The sequence below is a fragment of the Heteronotia binoei genome, chromosome 13 (genome assembly GCF_032191835.1).
Source record: "Heteronotia binoei isolate CCM8104 ecotype False Entrance Well chromosome 13, APGP_CSIRO_Hbin_v1, whole genome shotgun sequence".
NCBI classification, from domain to species: domain Eukaryota; kingdom Metazoa; phylum Chordata; class Lepidosauria; order Squamata; family Gekkonidae; genus Heteronotia; species Heteronotia binoei.
The window spans coordinates 61942323-61959261 of record NC_083235.1 but is presented as its reverse complement, the minus strand read 5'-3'; the positions used below and the strand labels follow the sequence as shown (position 1 = coordinate 61959261).

The 16939-nt window shown below is 47.8% G+C and overlaps 1 protein-coding gene across 2 annotated transcripts; it reads right to left on the bottom strand.

The window, feature by feature from the left end:
* Positions 1–339: 339 nt before the first annotated feature.
* Positions 340–16513, bottom strand: GCGR (glucagon receptor). Of its 2 annotated transcripts, XM_060252002.1 has the most exons (13): positions 16346–16513; positions 16142–16238; positions 14522–14629; positions 14172–14293; positions 13928–14034; positions 12306–12459; positions 11271–11430; positions 8904–8964; positions 8635–8704; positions 6869–6957; positions 6403–6541; positions 5923–5964; positions 340–2243 (listed from the first exon to the last, which is right to left on the bottom strand). In XM_060252002.1, exons 1-13 carry the CDS (start codon positions 16397–16399, stop codon positions 1950–1952), a joined length of 1497 nt encoding a protein of 498 aa, XP_060107985.1. In that variant the 5' UTR covers positions 16400–16513; the 3' UTR covers positions 340–1949. The 2 variants fall into 2 exon arrangements, with proteins under 2 accessions (XP_060107985.1, XP_060107986.1); XM_060252003.1 differs by lacking the exon at positions 14522–14629.
* Positions 16514–16939: the final 426 nt, after the last annotated feature.

Below are 16939 nucleotides of genomic sequence, written 5' to 3'. Positions count from 1 at the left end.
TTGTGAGCTGCTCTGAGACTCTTCGGAGTGGAGGGCGGGATATAAATCCAATTTCTTCTTCTTCTTCTTCTTCTTCTTCTTCTTCTTCTTCTTCTTCTTCTTCTTCTTCTTCTTCTTCTTCTTCTTCTTCTTCTTCTTCTTCTTCTTCTTCTTCTTCTTCATCTTGGTTCTAAATTAAAGCTGCTTTATAACCTCCTTGGGAAAGTCAATACTTTTGGAGAACAAGGGTGGTTTTGGGGCACATGCTCCTCTCCATGTTGCTAGACAAAGCACAGACCAGCCCCTTGCTAGGACAAGCCTCTTGTTGCATCAGGAGGTACTAAGATCCATTTGCCAGGATGACATATAGCAAAGTTTATTGGAGTCTTCAAACCCCAGACATTGACAACGACAGACACGTACAGATGCGGAGGTGATAGGTAGCCCTCAGAGCTTGCATTGCTCGTACACAGAGTTAAAAAGTCACTCAAGACAGAAGTTACCCCAGAGCAAAAGGAGCAAGCATATCCACAATGCAGGCACAATAGTACAGCCACACATGATAGTTGATTCTCATTTGAATGAGCATTGTCACTTCTGCATATATATAGAGTACACCAACATTGTTCACTCCCAATGTCCCTAGCAACATTTCGACTATGTCCCTCTCCTAGGACCACTGATCAAGGACCCCCTTCAAGAGGTATGGGACCACTCACCAGCCCCTGTGCCCAGCAGGCAAAGAAGCCTTTGACCAAGAAGCTAGCCTTCCATACATGCAGAAGGGGCATCTGGAAGGCTTGCACCCAAGGAGGCACTAGCCATGTTCTATGATTTCTACCCCCCAACACACACTTAAACAATGTAGTCACTGAAGTTGCAATTCAAAGGGGGAGAACAGAATAGGGTGAGGGAAGCAGGTCTCTTTAAGCCTCATGGTCCCTATTGAAAATCATCTTCCTCAATCTGTTTTTGTGGCAGGTTTAAGTTTACAGGTGTAACAACAGTTGGAGGATAGTGATTTTCAGCAGGAAAACTGCGCAGGGCAAAAGAGTTAAAAAGATGCTTTCCCCACATGCAGTCAGGATACTAAGCCTGGGAAGGACGGTGGCTCAGTGGTAGAGCATCTGCTTGGGAAGCAGAAGGTCCCAGGTTCAATCTCCAAAAAAGGGTCCAGGCAAATAGGTGTGAAAAACCTCAGCTTGAGACCCTGGAGAGCCGCTGCCAGTCTGAGAAGACAATACTGACTTTGATGGACCAAGGGTCTGATTCAGTATAAGGCAGCTTCATATGTTCATAAGCCATGTTGGACCAATATGTACAAATGTGCACATTTTACATCAACATTTGTTTGGAAGCTTTCTTTGCAAAATTTGGTGTTCAGATGCAGCTTGGATCTGGAGGAGGGAAATGACAAACACTTTGGGAATGACTGATAGTTCTGAATGTGTCATACTTCATAACCAATAGAAAAAAAATTGCACTCAACCCATTTAGCAAAAACTGTCAGCACATTCTCAGCCTTTTTGAGGGCTAGAAACTTTGCTTTTGAAAAATGAGATCTGAGATTTTCAGGAGGCTGCTCATGGCACAGTAGCTAATGAAGACTTTCAGAGCCCTTAGAGATGGTACAGAATTCCTTCCTATACAAAGCTTGATTGGCACACTCACACTCAGGCTGGCACAAGGCACCCATGTGACCCATTCTGCTCACATACACTGAGGCTCACCCATCGAGAACTGCATGCAGACAGACTGGGCAGCGAGATGTGGGATCCTAAACCTCAAACATGGGAAAGAACTTGCAGAGTCCTGCCAGCTCCAGGCAGCTTGGCAGAGGGCACAGTTTCCAATCACATGCCCCATTGAGTGGATCCAAGTCCATGACCTGGGCTGTCAGCTGCCCTCCCTTCTCCAGAGGCAAGAAGTGGGGCAGGTCCCATCTGTTCAGGGGAGGTGGCTAAGCTGCTTTAGAAGTTGCTCTCAGCCGTATTGTGGAACTCGTAGCAATGAGGCTGCTCACCTGCAGCCAGGTTCTCACTGGCACTGCAGCCTGTCCGCTCAAGGTACTGGGTGCTGGTGTTCACTGTTCCCTTGCTGCGACTTAGCCCATTGAGGTAGTTGCCAACCAGCTTGTGCTTTTCACAAGTGCTGCCACCTCCGTTGCGTGCGTTGGGTGTGTGGCTGTATGTGTGCTTGTACTCCTCTTCTATGTCCCGGCCAAGCTTCCAGCGGGTCCATTTCTTCATGAGCTCTGACTGTACCTATGGAAATGACACACAAATAAGGAAGTGAAAGATGGGGGCCGTTTACCATATTTTTCGGAGCATAAGGCGCTCCGGACCATAGGACGCACCTTCCTCCTGGGGGACGATCCGCTGCCTCCGCCTCGATCCCGGCGCTTCCCCCGTGCCTGCCTGGCTCCAGCTTCTTCCAGCAAGCGCTGGGATTGCTCCACGCTGCCCCCACCGCAAACCCAGTGCTTCATGAGCGCCGGCTGTGGAGAGGGCAGCGTGCTTCCCCCGTGCCTGTCTGCCTGGCTCCAGCTCTGACGCTTAAAGCAAGCGCCAGGATCGCTCCCTCCGCCCTCCGATCCCAGCGCTTGCTTTAAGCATCAGAGCTGAAGCCAGGCAGACAGGCACGGAGGAAGCACGCTGCCCCCTCCACAGCCGGCGCTCGCAAAGCGCTGGGTTTGCGGAGGGGGCGGGTGCTTCCTCCGTGCCTGTCTGCCTGGCTTCAGCTCTGATGCTTAAAGCAAGCGCTGGGATCGGAGGGTGGAGGGAGCGATCCTGGCGCTTGCGTAAGCGTCAGAGCTGGAGCCAGGCAGGCGCGGGGGAAGCGCCAGGATTGGAGGCAGAGGCAACGGATCCCACCCCCCCCCCCCGAGGAAGGTACGTACCTTCGCTCCATAAGACACACACACTTTCCCCCTCACTTTTTTTTTGGGGGGGAGTGCGTCTTATGGTCTGAAAAATACGGTAACTCATGGTCCAGCAACAACAATCCCACATGTATGAAGCCTTCCAGCCCTGGCAGACCAAAGGGCCAAACTGCCCATGACTTGCTAATCCCTGTCTTGGATCCAATGCTGTGCTTCTGTCGATGGAACCATTTCCATCTACAGAGCACAACTTTCCTGCTCCCCAGAATTCTGTGCTTGTGGAATTCCTTGTCCCTCATTTCAGCTGCAAATGGGACGTGGGGGAGAAAGGCAAGAAGGTTGTGTTCAGTGGATGGAAACTGCTCCATCTGCAGAAATGCCATGTTGTATCCATGCAGCTGCTTCTTGTACTAAAGAGCAGCTTTGAGAGAGTGACTTTCAACAACAACAACAAAATTTTATTTGTATCCCGCCCTCCCCGCCGGAGCAGGCTCAGGGCGGCTAACAACACAGTTTAGGTTTAGTTATACAGAAATAGATAAAAGTACATTTAAACATTATAAACATTTTAATTAAAATTCTACGTAGGCTTTAAAAGTTGATTAAATTAAAATTAATAAGTGCTAATGCTATGTTTGCTGTTTATGTTTATGATGGCGGTTTCCTTAGCAATTTCCGTTTTCATCAGCGAAGGCCAGTCGGAAGAGGAAGGTCTTGCAGGCCCTGCGGAACTGTTCGAGGTCCCGCAGGGCTCGCATTTCCTCTGGAAGTTGGTTCCATAGGCTCGGGGCTATAGAGGAGAAGGCCCGGTTACGGGTACTTTGCAGCTTCACCTCTCTCGGTCTGGGGATAGTCAGCAAGTTTTTCCCGGCTGACCTCAGTGCTCTCTGGGGTTCATGTGGGGAGAGACGGTCCCTCAGGTAGACAGGTCCTTGACCATATAGGGCTTTAAAGGTAATGACCAGCACTTTGTAACGAACCCGGTATATGGCTGGCAGCCAGTGCAGTTTGCGCAGCCCAGGCTGTATGTGCTCCCATTTAGGAAGCCCTAACAACAGTCTAGCTGCTGCGTTCTGCACCAGCTGCAGCTTCCGGGTTCGGTACAGAGGCAGCCCCATGTAGAGGGCATTACAGTAATCCAGTCTCGAGGTGACCGTTGCATGAAGCACCATTGCCAGATCTTGGCGCTCTAGGAAGGGAGCCAACTGCTTTGCCCGCCTTAGATGGAAAAAGGCTGACTTGGCAGTGGCTGCGATCTGGGCCTCCATTGATAATGCAGTGGAGACATAGCAGGGGTACAGGGGACATTTAACCTTTTCTACACCTTCCACTTTCAGTGGAGACATAGCAGGGGTACGGGGGACATTTAACCTTTTCTACACCTTCCACTTTTTTTTTTTACAACTCCCCCTACAAGATGACTCTTGAGGTCCCTTCCAACGCTATGATTTTTATGAGCCACATTTTTATCCTCAAGATAACAGAACTAACTGGAACCCTGCAGAAAGAAATGCAGCAGAAGAGAGCAGTGTCAGAGGGAAAGTGGAATGCAGGGAAAAGATTAAGCATCTCTCCCTTGCCTCATTGCTGACCCTCCCCCCCCCCACCGCTGCTTTCCAGTATAAGCAGCTTTCACATGTGTAGTTGGGCTGTAAATATTTAAAGAATGAATGTGTTCATTGCTAATGACTCTGGCAATGCTTGTAAAAAGCAAGTTCCCTTCCACCACTTCTGGTTATATTGGCAATAATAGCTATCATCCTGTAGCTTTAACTATATCCATAATCAAACAGCTCCATACTACATGAATTAAGCTGTGCCATCTAGTTCTGCCGGTGCTTGCGAAGAACTGGGTTGCAGCCTGCAGCCTGTCATCTGGGCTTTCTCCTCCTCCCAACAGCCATTTCTGACCCCTTGAAAGTTTATTTCCAGGGCTGCAGGATCTGCACAGAGTAATAGGCATGTGGGTAGGCTTGCCAATTCCCAGGTCCCAGCGGGGGGTTTTCCACTTTCCCAGGCTCGTTCTGCCCCCAGTCAGCTGGCCGGCAGGGGGGAAAGGGGGAAGCCCCGCCTCCACAGCCACCATGTGACTTTCCACCTCTGGAGGCTTCAGTTTCCGATTGGAAAGGCTTCCTCTTCGGATGGTGTGTCTGTGTTACTTTGAAGAAGTTGGCAGCAACTCGTGAGTAGAGATGCCAATCCCTCACTTCAGAGTCGCCAGAAACGGGGGAGGGGGAGGGGGGAGGGAAATGTCTGCTGGGCACTTCATTATTTCTTATGTGGAGATTGATTCTCATAGGGTATAATGGGGAATTGATCTGGAGGTATCGGGGGCTCTGGAGGGGCTGTTTTTTGAGGTAGAGGCACCAAATTTTCAGTATAGCATCTAGTGCCTCTCCCCAAAATACCCCCCCCCCCAAGTTTCATAACGATTGGGCCAGGGGGTCCAATTCTATGAGCCCCCAAAGAAGGTGCCCCTATCCATTTTTTCCTATGGAAGAAAGGCAATTAAAAAGGTGTGCTGTCCCTTTAAATGTGATGGCCAGAACTCCCTTGGAGTTCAATTATGCTTGTCACACCCTTGCTCCTGGCTCCACCCCCAAAGTCTCCTGGCTCCACCCCCAAAGTCCCCAGATATTTCTTGAATTGGACTTGGCAAACCTACATGTGGGTCGGGAAGCTGCAGTGGGGAGGGGGATAGAGAAGAATGTATGTTTGGGGTTCCACTTATGGAAGAGGCCAATTCTGCCCCCCCCTTTTCCCTCCTCCCCCACTGAAGCCTTCTAGCTTTCCTGGTTACTAACTGCACACAGGTCCCACAACTCTGGGAATAAACTTTCTCAGGGTTGGAAATGGCTGCTGTGGGAAGGGAAAAGCAGGAAGACTGGGGATCCTTCCATGGATCTTGCATGGTCCCTGCACTGGATCCAACTAACTATGTGTGTTGTGTGCCCAGTTCCAGTTCAAATGAATAAAGGAGGACCACCTTGTCTCACAAGTTAGCCACTTCCGTGGCAGCAAGTGTTCTATGTCTCTTTTGCTCCTGCTTGATACACACTCACCTCTTTGTTCACAAAGCAGTAGAGAATGGCCACCAGCATGCCCTAGTGAGATAAAGGAGTTCATCAGAACCAGCTGATTATTTTGTAACACCCTCCTCCGCCTGTTCTGTCCTTTTGGATTCTGGAGGAACCTGATGTTCAAACTGCATGTTACATTTTCTCCCATGATTCTTTAAAAAAACAACTTCCCCTCCCATTTTTCTTTTTGTGAGGAGAAGAATAGCCAAGGGCCTTTCCTCCATTTCCTCCTACTTAAAATGTTATCCCCTTTGAGGAACAAATATTCATCATTTCGCTGCAGTCCAGGAAAAAAATGGTCACCGGTTGCTTTTTTTAGTGGAAAAATAGCAGGAGAAGAAAAGGTTAAAGAACTCCCTCCCCCTTCCCCCTCAAAAACCCAGCAACCTCAGCACCTGCTTTTGGGGGGGAAACACATTGTCTCTAAAAATAATCACACAGGTTTTTTTTTTTGTAGCTTACCTGGAAGGAGCTGAGGAAGAGGTCAAAGAAGAGCTTGACATAGCGCAGTGTGCCCTGAGCATGTTCATCAGTTACAAAGGCAAACACCACCTCATGGATACCCAGCAATGGGATAAGTGTCAGTGTTGACTTGGCCAGCCTAAATGAGGCATCAGCTAATTAGAACGCATGATAATAAAAAGACAGCACCATCCAGCAGCCAATCAGAGTCAATTTTAATTTCCCTACTCAACGGATTCACAAATGGGCTTATGGGCAGGAGGGAAACAAATCTGAGGGGACACCACCATCTTGAGGGCCAGTTCAGAGATCCCTAGATTAGTGGGTCAGCCACAAACCCTCCAGGGACATAATGAAAGCAACTGTAAGGACACCCCTCGACCGGGACGCCATGGCCCATAAAGGTATACAGGGCAGAATTGAATGTTCTCAGCTCCATGGCAACACAGTGTCAAGTGCCCAGTACCGGAATTTGTAGTCTGTGTAGCGCATCTGGTGAGCACGGAGCTTGGAGACCAAGATCTGAATGATTCGGATGAAAATGAAGAAATTGATCTGAAAGGTAAACATTGCAGATGAGTACTAGAAGAGGCGGCAGTGCAGGAGGCAAGTAGAGCATTGTGCATGATAAAGGTCTAGCGCAGGAGTGTCAAACTGATTTCTTATGACGGCCAGATCTGACATAAATGAGACCTTGTCAGGCCAGGCCATGTGTGTAATGCCAGGTAGTGGATATGTAAACTTTATAAGGGACACAGACAGACACAATCAAATAGTTTTTAAAAATCTTAAAACATGCTTAAAAGATTAGCACTCCTGTAATATTTCGTTTATTTGTTTCTGATAACTGACACCTCTTGCTCTGAATTATTGCATCAAAATCTGGAGACGAAGTCTGTGCTGTAGCAATATTGAGTATGCTGTTCAAGTGTGTGTCTGTAAGTTGCAAACCTACTTTTGATTTACTGACATTCATTACAGAAATCTCATGGTCAATGCTTTGAGCCTAAGACCGAGGGGAAAACATGAAATGGCTGGGCATTGCGAGCTTTTGTACATAAGCTGCTTCCTGTGTTGGTCAGCCAATGGAGAAAATACAGGCTTTGCTTTGTAGCTCCTGTGTGATTGAGCAAGCCTGGCAAAGCAAGTTGTGATTCAGAAGAAAGCAAGTGAAAGAGAAGGAAGCAGATGACAGTGAGTTGGTTGCAGGCCAGATAGGAGTCCTCTGGGGGCCTGATCCGGCCCCCGAGCTGCATGTTTGACACCCCTGGTTTAGTGGATTCTAGGGACATGGCTCTAGCCTGAATTTATCATTATTCTCAACATTATTATTATCCACTTTTCCTAAACTCACAGTGGTTAACTGGGGGCTCTGCTTAATCTCTCATTAGGGCACTGATTACACCCATATGCCCTTAGCTTTACCAGTGCTACAGGATTAGGTACTCCCAGAGCATTTATTGCACCACTGGCATGAATGGATGTAATGGGGAGGGACGGTGGCTCAGTGGTAGAGCATCTGCTTGGGAAGCAGAAGGTCCCAGGTTCAATCCCTGGCATCTCCAAAAAAGGGTCCAGGCAAATAGATGTGAAAAACCTCAGCTTGAGACCCAGGAGAGCCGCTGCCAGTCTGAGAAGACAATACTGACTTTGATGGACCAAAGGTCTGATTCAGTATAAGGCAGCTTCATATGTTCATAAATAATGTATGTGGAGAGATTTGAAAAAGCGTAATCAATATACTGTGGGATTGAATACAAAGGAAAATTTCTGCTGACAGAAGGAGGAGTGATTTTCACCATTCCCCCCTCCTACTGCAGACCTCTGACACACCTCTCATTATGTTCCTGGAGCACTATTGGGGCATTTGGGGTTGCAGTGGAAGGAAAGAGGTGCAGAAATCATACTTTATTGGTTGAAATCTCTTCCGACTGGAAAATTTCACCCAACCCTATGTCATAATTTTTAGTACTATGTACGAGATAAGGTGCATAGCGATAACCTTAGACATTCTCATGGTTATTTTTAATGGCCAGCAGCAAGAGAGACTGGAAGCAAGGAAAAAGGTGCCTCCTTTGGAATCTGTTGGCTGAAGACACTGTTGTCATGACCTTTTGGGGTAAAGGCTGGCTCTTGAGAAGGAGGAGTTCCAAATGCGACAGCAATTTTCAGCATTGGAACAGACACGTGGGAGCCAGGGCAGAGGCAAGACAAGGACTAGACAGGACTTACCAAGATGGCAAGGAACACAGGGAAACGCAGGATCCACCAGAAACCCATATTGTAGTTGGTGCTCCAGCACCTAAGTTAAAGGAAGGAAAAAACAAAGACGTATGCAAGATCAGTCTCGCCAGGCACTCCATTACTCTTATGTGTGGTAGAGTGTCCACTCCAGACCACTCATGGATATCATCTAGTACCAAAGGAATACCAATAGGCTTACCATCAGGTTATAGAGTGGTCACATACAGTGACCTGAAATGCTGCTTGTAAGAACTTACTGAATATTTTCATAAAGAAATTTCACTACCATCCATGGCACAATGAAGAGAATGGGGGCGCCTGGGAAGAGAGGAGACAGAAGGACATAAGTAAGAACATAGAGGAGGTATTTCTGTTCAAAGCTAGATCTGCCTGCTGTTCGCAACAAGGAGATGGAGTTGAGTGACCTCAGCCCCTGAGATATCTTTGCAGCCAGCTTGCTTTGGGCTACACAACCTCTAGGTACAAAGGCTAGTCTAAAGGCAGTCAAGCCATACTCTAAATTGAAAAGTATGTTTCCCTAGCTCCATCACTAATAAGATCTTTCCGCTTCCGCTGCTCTGCTCCTCACAACTGGTATAGCCAAACAGCAAAAGCAGTCTAAGCAAGACTTTAAAGCTGTGAATCTCCAGGCAAGACCTGAGTGCCTGGATGTATAATTTATTAAGAAACAGTGAGGTGGAGTCATGTTCACACATACTAAAAATAAAACCAGAAGGCATGTATACTGACTATTCTACACCCCTAAGATAGATTGGATATGCCAAAGTTCTCCATGGCTCACAGATGCCATGATGCCCAGTAACATTTCACCTGGCATCTGCCAAGCCTTTCAAAAAGTGGTTGAGGCCATTGTAAGACAGGGCTTGTTACTGGGACTGATTCCTCACTCGCCTTGTTCTGGTCTCATTGCTCCTTTCCCCACGGTGCTTCTGCTGGATTTCGCACGAGCTGCCCCAGGGTGGCAAGTTGCCCCGCCTCTTTTCAAGTTCCCTCTGTGGCAGGCAGAATCTGGTTTTCAGAGGAACCTGCCTGCTGCAGAGGGAACTTGAAGAGAGGTGGAGCAACTTGCTGCCCTGGGGCAGCCCCTGCAAAGTTCAGCAGTAGCACTGCAGGAAAAGGAGCAATAAGACTGGAACAAGGTGAGTGGGGAATCAGTCTGGCTGTCCTCACTCAACAGACAGGGTTTTCTATAGCTGCAATTGCAGTCACTGGAGCACCTGGACTTTCCTTAATCAGTGCATGGTTCCATTCTTCCTTTAAGTTTTAGTTCTTTTTATTCTTTTTCTCCCTTATCTCCTGGATTTTCCTTTTTAAAAATTTGCTTTCTTTGATTCTTTTGCCAAGTGAGGGGGAAGATATCGTGTTTGGCTCTGTCTCCTACATCAGCCAGTTGAGCTTTGACCCCACCTCCTTTGGCAGCCATTTTGGGTGGAACTAATCATCCCTTCTCAGGAACTCAAAAGTGCCCACAAGCTCAAAAAGCTGGAGACCTCTAGGATATGCTGTGTGAAGAAGGCATCATAATTCTGGGTGAAGACAGTAGTTTCCCAGAGACATGTAGCACTTTGACAGAACCTTCACAGGCTGCACAAAGTCTAGACTAAGTTTTCTCTGTCCCACTGTTGCCTTTGAACAAACAGGTGTTTATAGCCCTTCAAAAACCTATATGACTGGAGAGCATAAAAAAGTGATTCTCTGTACAGCAAGTGGTGACAGTTCTGTCAAATCACTATTGACTCTTTGAGAAACGATGTTCTGTATGCAGCTTTAATTGCAATGCAATGCACAGGGCCTTGTGGAGATGCTAGACTTTAGGGTGGGAGTAGACAGTACAAGGGATGTGTGTCTCTTTCTTGTGTCTCCTCTCAATACTCCCCAGTAGCATCTAGTAACAGAAGATGCAGGCCACAATGTCACTGTGCCCCCCCCTCCCAATTAGTGGGCAATTAAGTGGAGAAGAAGTTGCAAACTCTGAGGATAATGATGACATCATGCCACGACTTGTGATTTCTTTTACTAAATGTTACTGGAGAGAGACAGAAATTTCGGTTTGTTCTTCACAGCAGCCGTATGTCCTTCATAATGCATGGGCAGGCCCCTGCCTTTTTAGCAGGCAGGCAGTATTCACAAATGTGAGGTCGAGTTTGATATTCAAGCAAAGAGCATTTCTTGGATCTCTCTTTCTAGAGAAAATAAATGCAGGGGCTGGCTGTGACTTCATAAAAGGCAGGTAATTCCTGGGCAAGCCAAACTGTTTCGCATAGAGGTTTAATTCAATAGGAAAAGGAAGAAACCACAGACCAAATTAACTCAGGAAGGTAGCAGATAGTGAAGGTCTTGTTCTTTCTCCCCTGTATGCCACACCTTCTCCATCAGTGCATGCTGTCAAAGTTCAGTGTTGGGATTCACAGGCTGCATTCCCACAATGGATGGTAAACCCTTTTCTCTAGCACCAGAGTGCCCAGCCTTTCATTGCTCTCTGTGCCTCAGTATGTAACGCAGTCTGTAATTTTGGATGCCCCTTCTCCCAGCTTTTGCTCTGGTGAAAGGCTCATGCCATTCATCCTGCGTTCTAGTAAGTGCCTAGACATTCATATACTCACCCCAGCCAATGCAGAGGTAGAGAGTAAAGTAGCTCCGTTCAGAGAAGACAGCCAGCACCAGCAAGTTATGTAGGTAGATCCCCTCCACCAGCAGCCAGCAGTAGTTGGCCACAATGCCGTATTGCATGAAAACAGTGGCTGCGCGGCACCCTGCTGCTGCCTAGGGTAATGGAGAGGGGTCAGGAAAAGGCTGCTTTGGAGCTTTCAGCAAGAACCCCCCAAATACCTGAGAAAGGGATGTACTAGGATGCTAGGGGGGCACCTTTCCCCCATTCCCCTTGGTTTTGTGCTTTTTAAGCAGCTACCTGTATAAAAGCTTCAGTCTTATCCAGCAGTGCAGGAAAGGAAGTAAGGAAAGGGACGAGAACATCTCCTACAGCTTTTAAGGGGTGCAATCTGTGCAGAATTTCTCCAATTTAAGCCCACTGAAATCAATGTGTTTAGACTACAGTAACTTTGCATAGGATTGCGGTGTCAGTCATCTTCTTGACAATCCGCCACTGCTATGAATACTATTTTGCTTATTCAGGCAACCTAGGAAGAGTGAATGGTGGTGATTCTTACATATATACCCTAGTGAATGTGAGTCCAAAACTGGTTGAGGTTTAAACAGCATGTTTTTGTGGAGTGATCGCATGGCACCATTTGAACTACAGCATAATCCTGAGATTTACGTACATTCAGTTCTGGGAAAGCCAGCCTAAGAGCTTTTTCATTCCTTTGTATATGTTATTCATAAGGGCTAGCAGAAAGGTCCAGCATATGTAGTAGTCAGGGTAGATTCTGCAATCACTTTATAGACTGATTACAGCAAAAGCCTTGTGCAAGAAACCTAGTGCAAGAAAAACTCCTATGCCTTTTCACTGGTTTGTGTTACTTGAGTTGCCGACTAATGGCCCAACAAATCATTACAAAAAGTCTATTTCTGGGTCTATGGGCATAGGAGGGACAAGTGGTGTTGCCTGCTTTATGACAGGGGGGAGGGAAACGATGGGAACCAAGGGGAGCAAAGCTGAAGTGTAAAGAGTGTGTCACCTCATCACTCAGCCAGACCCTCACACTGTAGTCGTCAATCTTCTCATTGTAGCGGGTGTTGAGCAGCGTGTCGATGATGAGCACCGAGATGCCCTTCAGGATGAAGGAGGCGAAGAGGTTCATATGGATGTAGTTGCGCATGCAGTGCAGCTTGCTGGAGAGCAAGGAGCCTGTCAATGCCTGTCCAGCAGGGCTGGCAGCATGTCAAGCCCCCACCCAGACCCTCCTTCCAGTCCTTGGACTTTGATAACAGTTTCCCTCCATCCCACCCCCTTGCTCCCCACCTTGCCCCTTATTCCTACATATAATCTCCTCTCGCTAGCTCTTCAACCCCTGAGAGCTTAGATTTTATTGTGTGGGAATGGCATTATAGGATTTTAAGGGGACTATAATGCAGTATTAAGTGTGGTGCTGCTAAAATTTCACTCCCAGCTGATTGCTGAAGAGCAAACTCTCAGCAACACAAAAGGAGTCTAATTTGGAAGCAACCACAGAGAATAAACTATGGATCCAGTGTTGATTCATGGGTACCTCTCCACGGATGAACCCATCCCTCACTCCAAATTTACGTAATCCAAGCACAAAAGCTAATTTAGATATGTCTCATTTCTGAGCGGCTGTCTGACTAAATTCATGGGACGTTTTCCACACAAGGACACGCATGGGTAGTTTTCCCATTGCTGCTGCAGTTGCCAATACAGTAGTGGCAACAGGGCTTCCACTTGGCAGGTTTCCCTCTGGAGGTATGCAAATGCACCAGAATGCTGTGAGAGCAGGGGTAAAAGATGCTTGCCAACAGCATAGAATCCAAGGCAAATAACCTGCATGGAAATAGCCAGAGTGGTTTCCCCCACCACCACTATAGGGGTGATTGCTAACCTCACGGAAGAGACTCACAAAGTTTCCTGGCTTTATTCTTTTTTTGAATATATTTGGGGCTATAATGTTGATCAGAATGCAAGCTGAATCTGTCTTATGACTTGGGAGACACACGGATCTTCTCCCACAAGATAGCTGTGGTAAAAGTCATCTTGTATTTTAAAAACTATCCAGTAGAATTAGGGTTTGTAGAATCTTTCGGGATCAAGTGCCGTGTTCTACTGGAGAAAGTTTTCCTTCCAGACGTTTCGTTCTCAGCTGCGGAGAACATCCTCAGTGGCGTTGCAGCCGGAGCAGGCGCTCAGACCTTCTTGGCTGCTGTGCATTGAGGTCCACAGCAGCCAAGAAGGTCAGAGCGCCTGCTCCGGCTGCAACGCCACTGAGGATGTTCTCCGCAGCTGAGAACGAAACGTCTGGAAGGAAAACTTTCTCCAGTAGAACACGGCACTTGAGCCCGAAAGATTCTACAAACCCTAATAACGTTACCAGCCGTGAAAACCTGAAATCTTTGATATTCAGTAGAATGAACGTGAGATTTTGCTCATAATGAACACACAATTAATCTCTCTCCAAAACTAACACGAACACAGACTGTCTGTTGTCATTGATATTAAAAAGTGTATAGAAAAACTCAGCTTCTCCATGTGGAGTTAACTTGTGTGTGGATAGTAGCCATAGTCTACCATGCCTTTCCCCCGACACTGATCACTGCCCCCCCCGCCCCAGTTCAGTCCCCCGGGCACCTGAAGCCTAGTAGCACAGCCAAGGCGAGGATCAGAGTGCAAAGTGATACTGAGTAGCCAACCGTGTACATCACCTTGAAGCTGCCATAGATCCTAGCAAATTTGTTCTGGGGAAGAAGAAAGCAGAGAGATTCTAAGGAACGATGGACTGAGACCTGGAGCTGTTCACTTATCCAAATGGGAGTGGGTGGTGAGACATGCGAGTGTAGAGGCGAGGCGACCTTCAGAACGAATTTATGCTCACTTGTTCTAGGAGGGTCTCATTGTCCATCACACACTGACGGACATCCCGTAACGATTTCCCTTCAGGACTTGTCACCCACTGGCCATCAGGACCACACTTCTTGAATACGTAGCCGTGTTTCACTGTGGGAAAGGAAAGGATGGCCTGGACAACTGTGCCCCAGATTAGTAACTACACTAGCTCTTCCTCCATACCCCCTTGGCACTGCATTTTCCCTACTCCCCCCTCTCTCCCTGTCTCCTGTGTCTATCCCCCTCCCATGCTAACATCCCCTCTTCCACTTGAACACCTATTTCCCCTTCTTAGGACCTGAGCCCATCCCAGTCTTCTTCTCCCTCCACAGCAAGTACCTTTATCATACCAGGGCAGGAACCAGGGACAGGAAACATTGACGGTGGTGTTGGGCTGGGCATCAGGCCAGCATGAGTACTTGTCAAAGGTTCGGTTGCACACCAGCTCTGTTGAAAGAGAGGCAGGGGCTGTGGCTGTGCGTATACCTCAGTGTTGGAAGCAGCAGGTGGAGCAGGGCATGTGTAGGGGGAAGCCTTCTTTATTTATTTCACTTTTTACTCTGTCCAAGAGAGGCAGTTTGTTGTGGTGTTTACAGAGTCCAGTATCTAGGAGGCCCAGGTTTAAATCCTTGCTCTGCCATGGAATCCTGCTGAGTGGGCCAGTCACAAACTCTCTGCCTAACCTACCTCACAAGGCTGTTGTTGTAGGATTATGCAGTTGGAATGATGTCTGCTTGCCTGTACCCCAAAAGGGCGTGGGAGGAGCATGCGCCCAGCTACCCAGACCCTGTAATGTCTGGAAACACAGAAAGCTTAGACATTCTCACATCAATCACATTTCCGTTCCTTGTTGAGACGGTGGCATTTTGGGAACTTGCTAGCTACTGTGAATTCTTGCATGATAAGCAAAATGTTTTGCTGCATACCAGATGCTTCCTGGGAGAATCTCTGTGTTGCTATGCCTTAAGCTGGGATATTTTTGGACACCTGTAAAACCTATATAATAAAGGAGGCTTGCTCTGCAAGCTAAGCATTTTCTCCTCAACACGCGTGTTGTGTGGTTCATTCCAACAGTTGTGAGGATAAAAAAAAAGGTGAGGAGAACCACGTCAGCTGCTCTGGGTTCCCATTGTTGAGAAAGGCAGGGTATACATGAAATTGTAAAAAATAATAATAAATAAGACACTAACAATGCAACCCTAAGCAGTTATACCCTTCTACATCAGTGGAAGTCAATTAGTTTAGAAGGGTGTTAACTCTTCTTAGGATTGCTCTATAAGTCAGTGGCCCTTAAAAAAAAACTCCTCAAACCCTACCTGCTCTTACAAAAAAGGAGCCTAAGGCTTGCTTACAAAATCAACAAGCTAACCACCTTAAACAGAACAAAGCAAAACAAAATTGAAACCGCGCAATATGGAATAATTGCTGACGTTGTAGTATGAGGACCATCCAACAGAATTTGACACTGGGCCACTTGTGTGGATCTAGGCCCAACATTTGCGTCCATGCAATGGCCCACATGTACAGCTATCTATTGATTCACTCCCTCACAGGCTTCTCTTTGACACGGCCACATTTCTCATTTGAGATCCAGTAACCAACAACGTTTCTAGGACTACTTCTCCCAAGAACAGAATAAACCTTCCCTGTCCATATGTATGTACTGATGTATTCCCAGCACCAGAGACAGCCTCCTCATTCCCCCCAAGTATGTGTCCTCCTTTCCCCATTTCCACAGCCACAGACATTCACAAAGGCCCAGCATGCTGTTGATTGCTCACTGCCTAGCAATGGAACTGATGGATAATTGGGAGGGGGGGGAGAGGAGAAAGAATAACAGCAGGGCAGCAGAACAAACCCGATGGCGTCCTGACTGTCTGTCTGCTTCATGTTCCTTTTCCCTCCCTCATCCCAAGTGCTGTCAAACAGTACCCAACCTGCAGGAGGCGCATGTCTTACCAGTAGGCGGCGGCAGGAGACTCATGTTGTGAAAGCACTCTTTGCTGTAGGCCATCCAGTTTTCAAAAAGGGAGTCCATGGTCTGGGCTGAGGGTCCCTGTGGAGGGCAAAAGGCAACAGAGACTATGGCTGGCCTGACACATGGGTATGTCAGACCTGGGGCAGGTGGTGGTGGTGGTGGTGGGGGGAGACCAAGGCCCTTACCTGAAGGCACAACACCAACCCCAGCAGGATACTGAGTAAGTGTGCTTGGGACATCCCTCTGGAGAACTGCGAAACTGCATTGGGGATGCTCCAGGAGCTGTTGGCTTCCTATAGAAGTTTTTGGCACCGGCTTAGCAAGAAACCTGCATAGGACAAAGAGGAAAGAGAAGGGGGACCCCAGGCTTCTGTTAGTCTTGCCGCCGCTCTGCAGACTCCAGGCTTCAGTGCCCTGTCTCCAAGGTTGGTGACGCAGCAGGCTACGAGAGGGTTTGCTGGGCTACATCCAGATCACCTAGGTGGTGCCAGCAAATCACGATTGACAAGGACCTGTTAGGAGTGGGAACATGGCTGCTGCAGCCTCCACTCAGGTCAGGTGGCTGCTGGGCATTTTGACTCTGCCTCTGGTTGGTGCTGGGGGCTCTCTGACCCTCGTTGGAGCCGGAGGGAGCCGAGGACGCACGAGAGAGAGAGGGGGCTGCTTCGAAAGCCAGTCGCTGTAACTGGAGCCTGTTTTGGGGGGAGCTATTTCAGGGTTGGATTTGGTTCCATGCCAAGTGCCCAGTGAGACATGATCCACTATGATGCAGTGGGGAG

Coding starts and splice junctions, on each gene's coding strand:
- GCGR (XM_060252002.1), bottom strand. CDS start 16,399: ATGTCCCAAGCACACTTACTCAGTATCCTGCTGGGGTTGGTGTTGTGC. Junction 16,239..16,345: donor GGTTGGTGTTGTGCCTTCAG/GTAAGGGCCTTG, acceptor TGCCCTCCACAG/GGACCCTCAGCCCAGACCAT. Junction 6,542..6,868: donor TACACAGACTACAAATTCCG/GTACTGGGCACT, acceptor TGCCTCATTTAG/GCTGGCCAAGTCAACACTGA.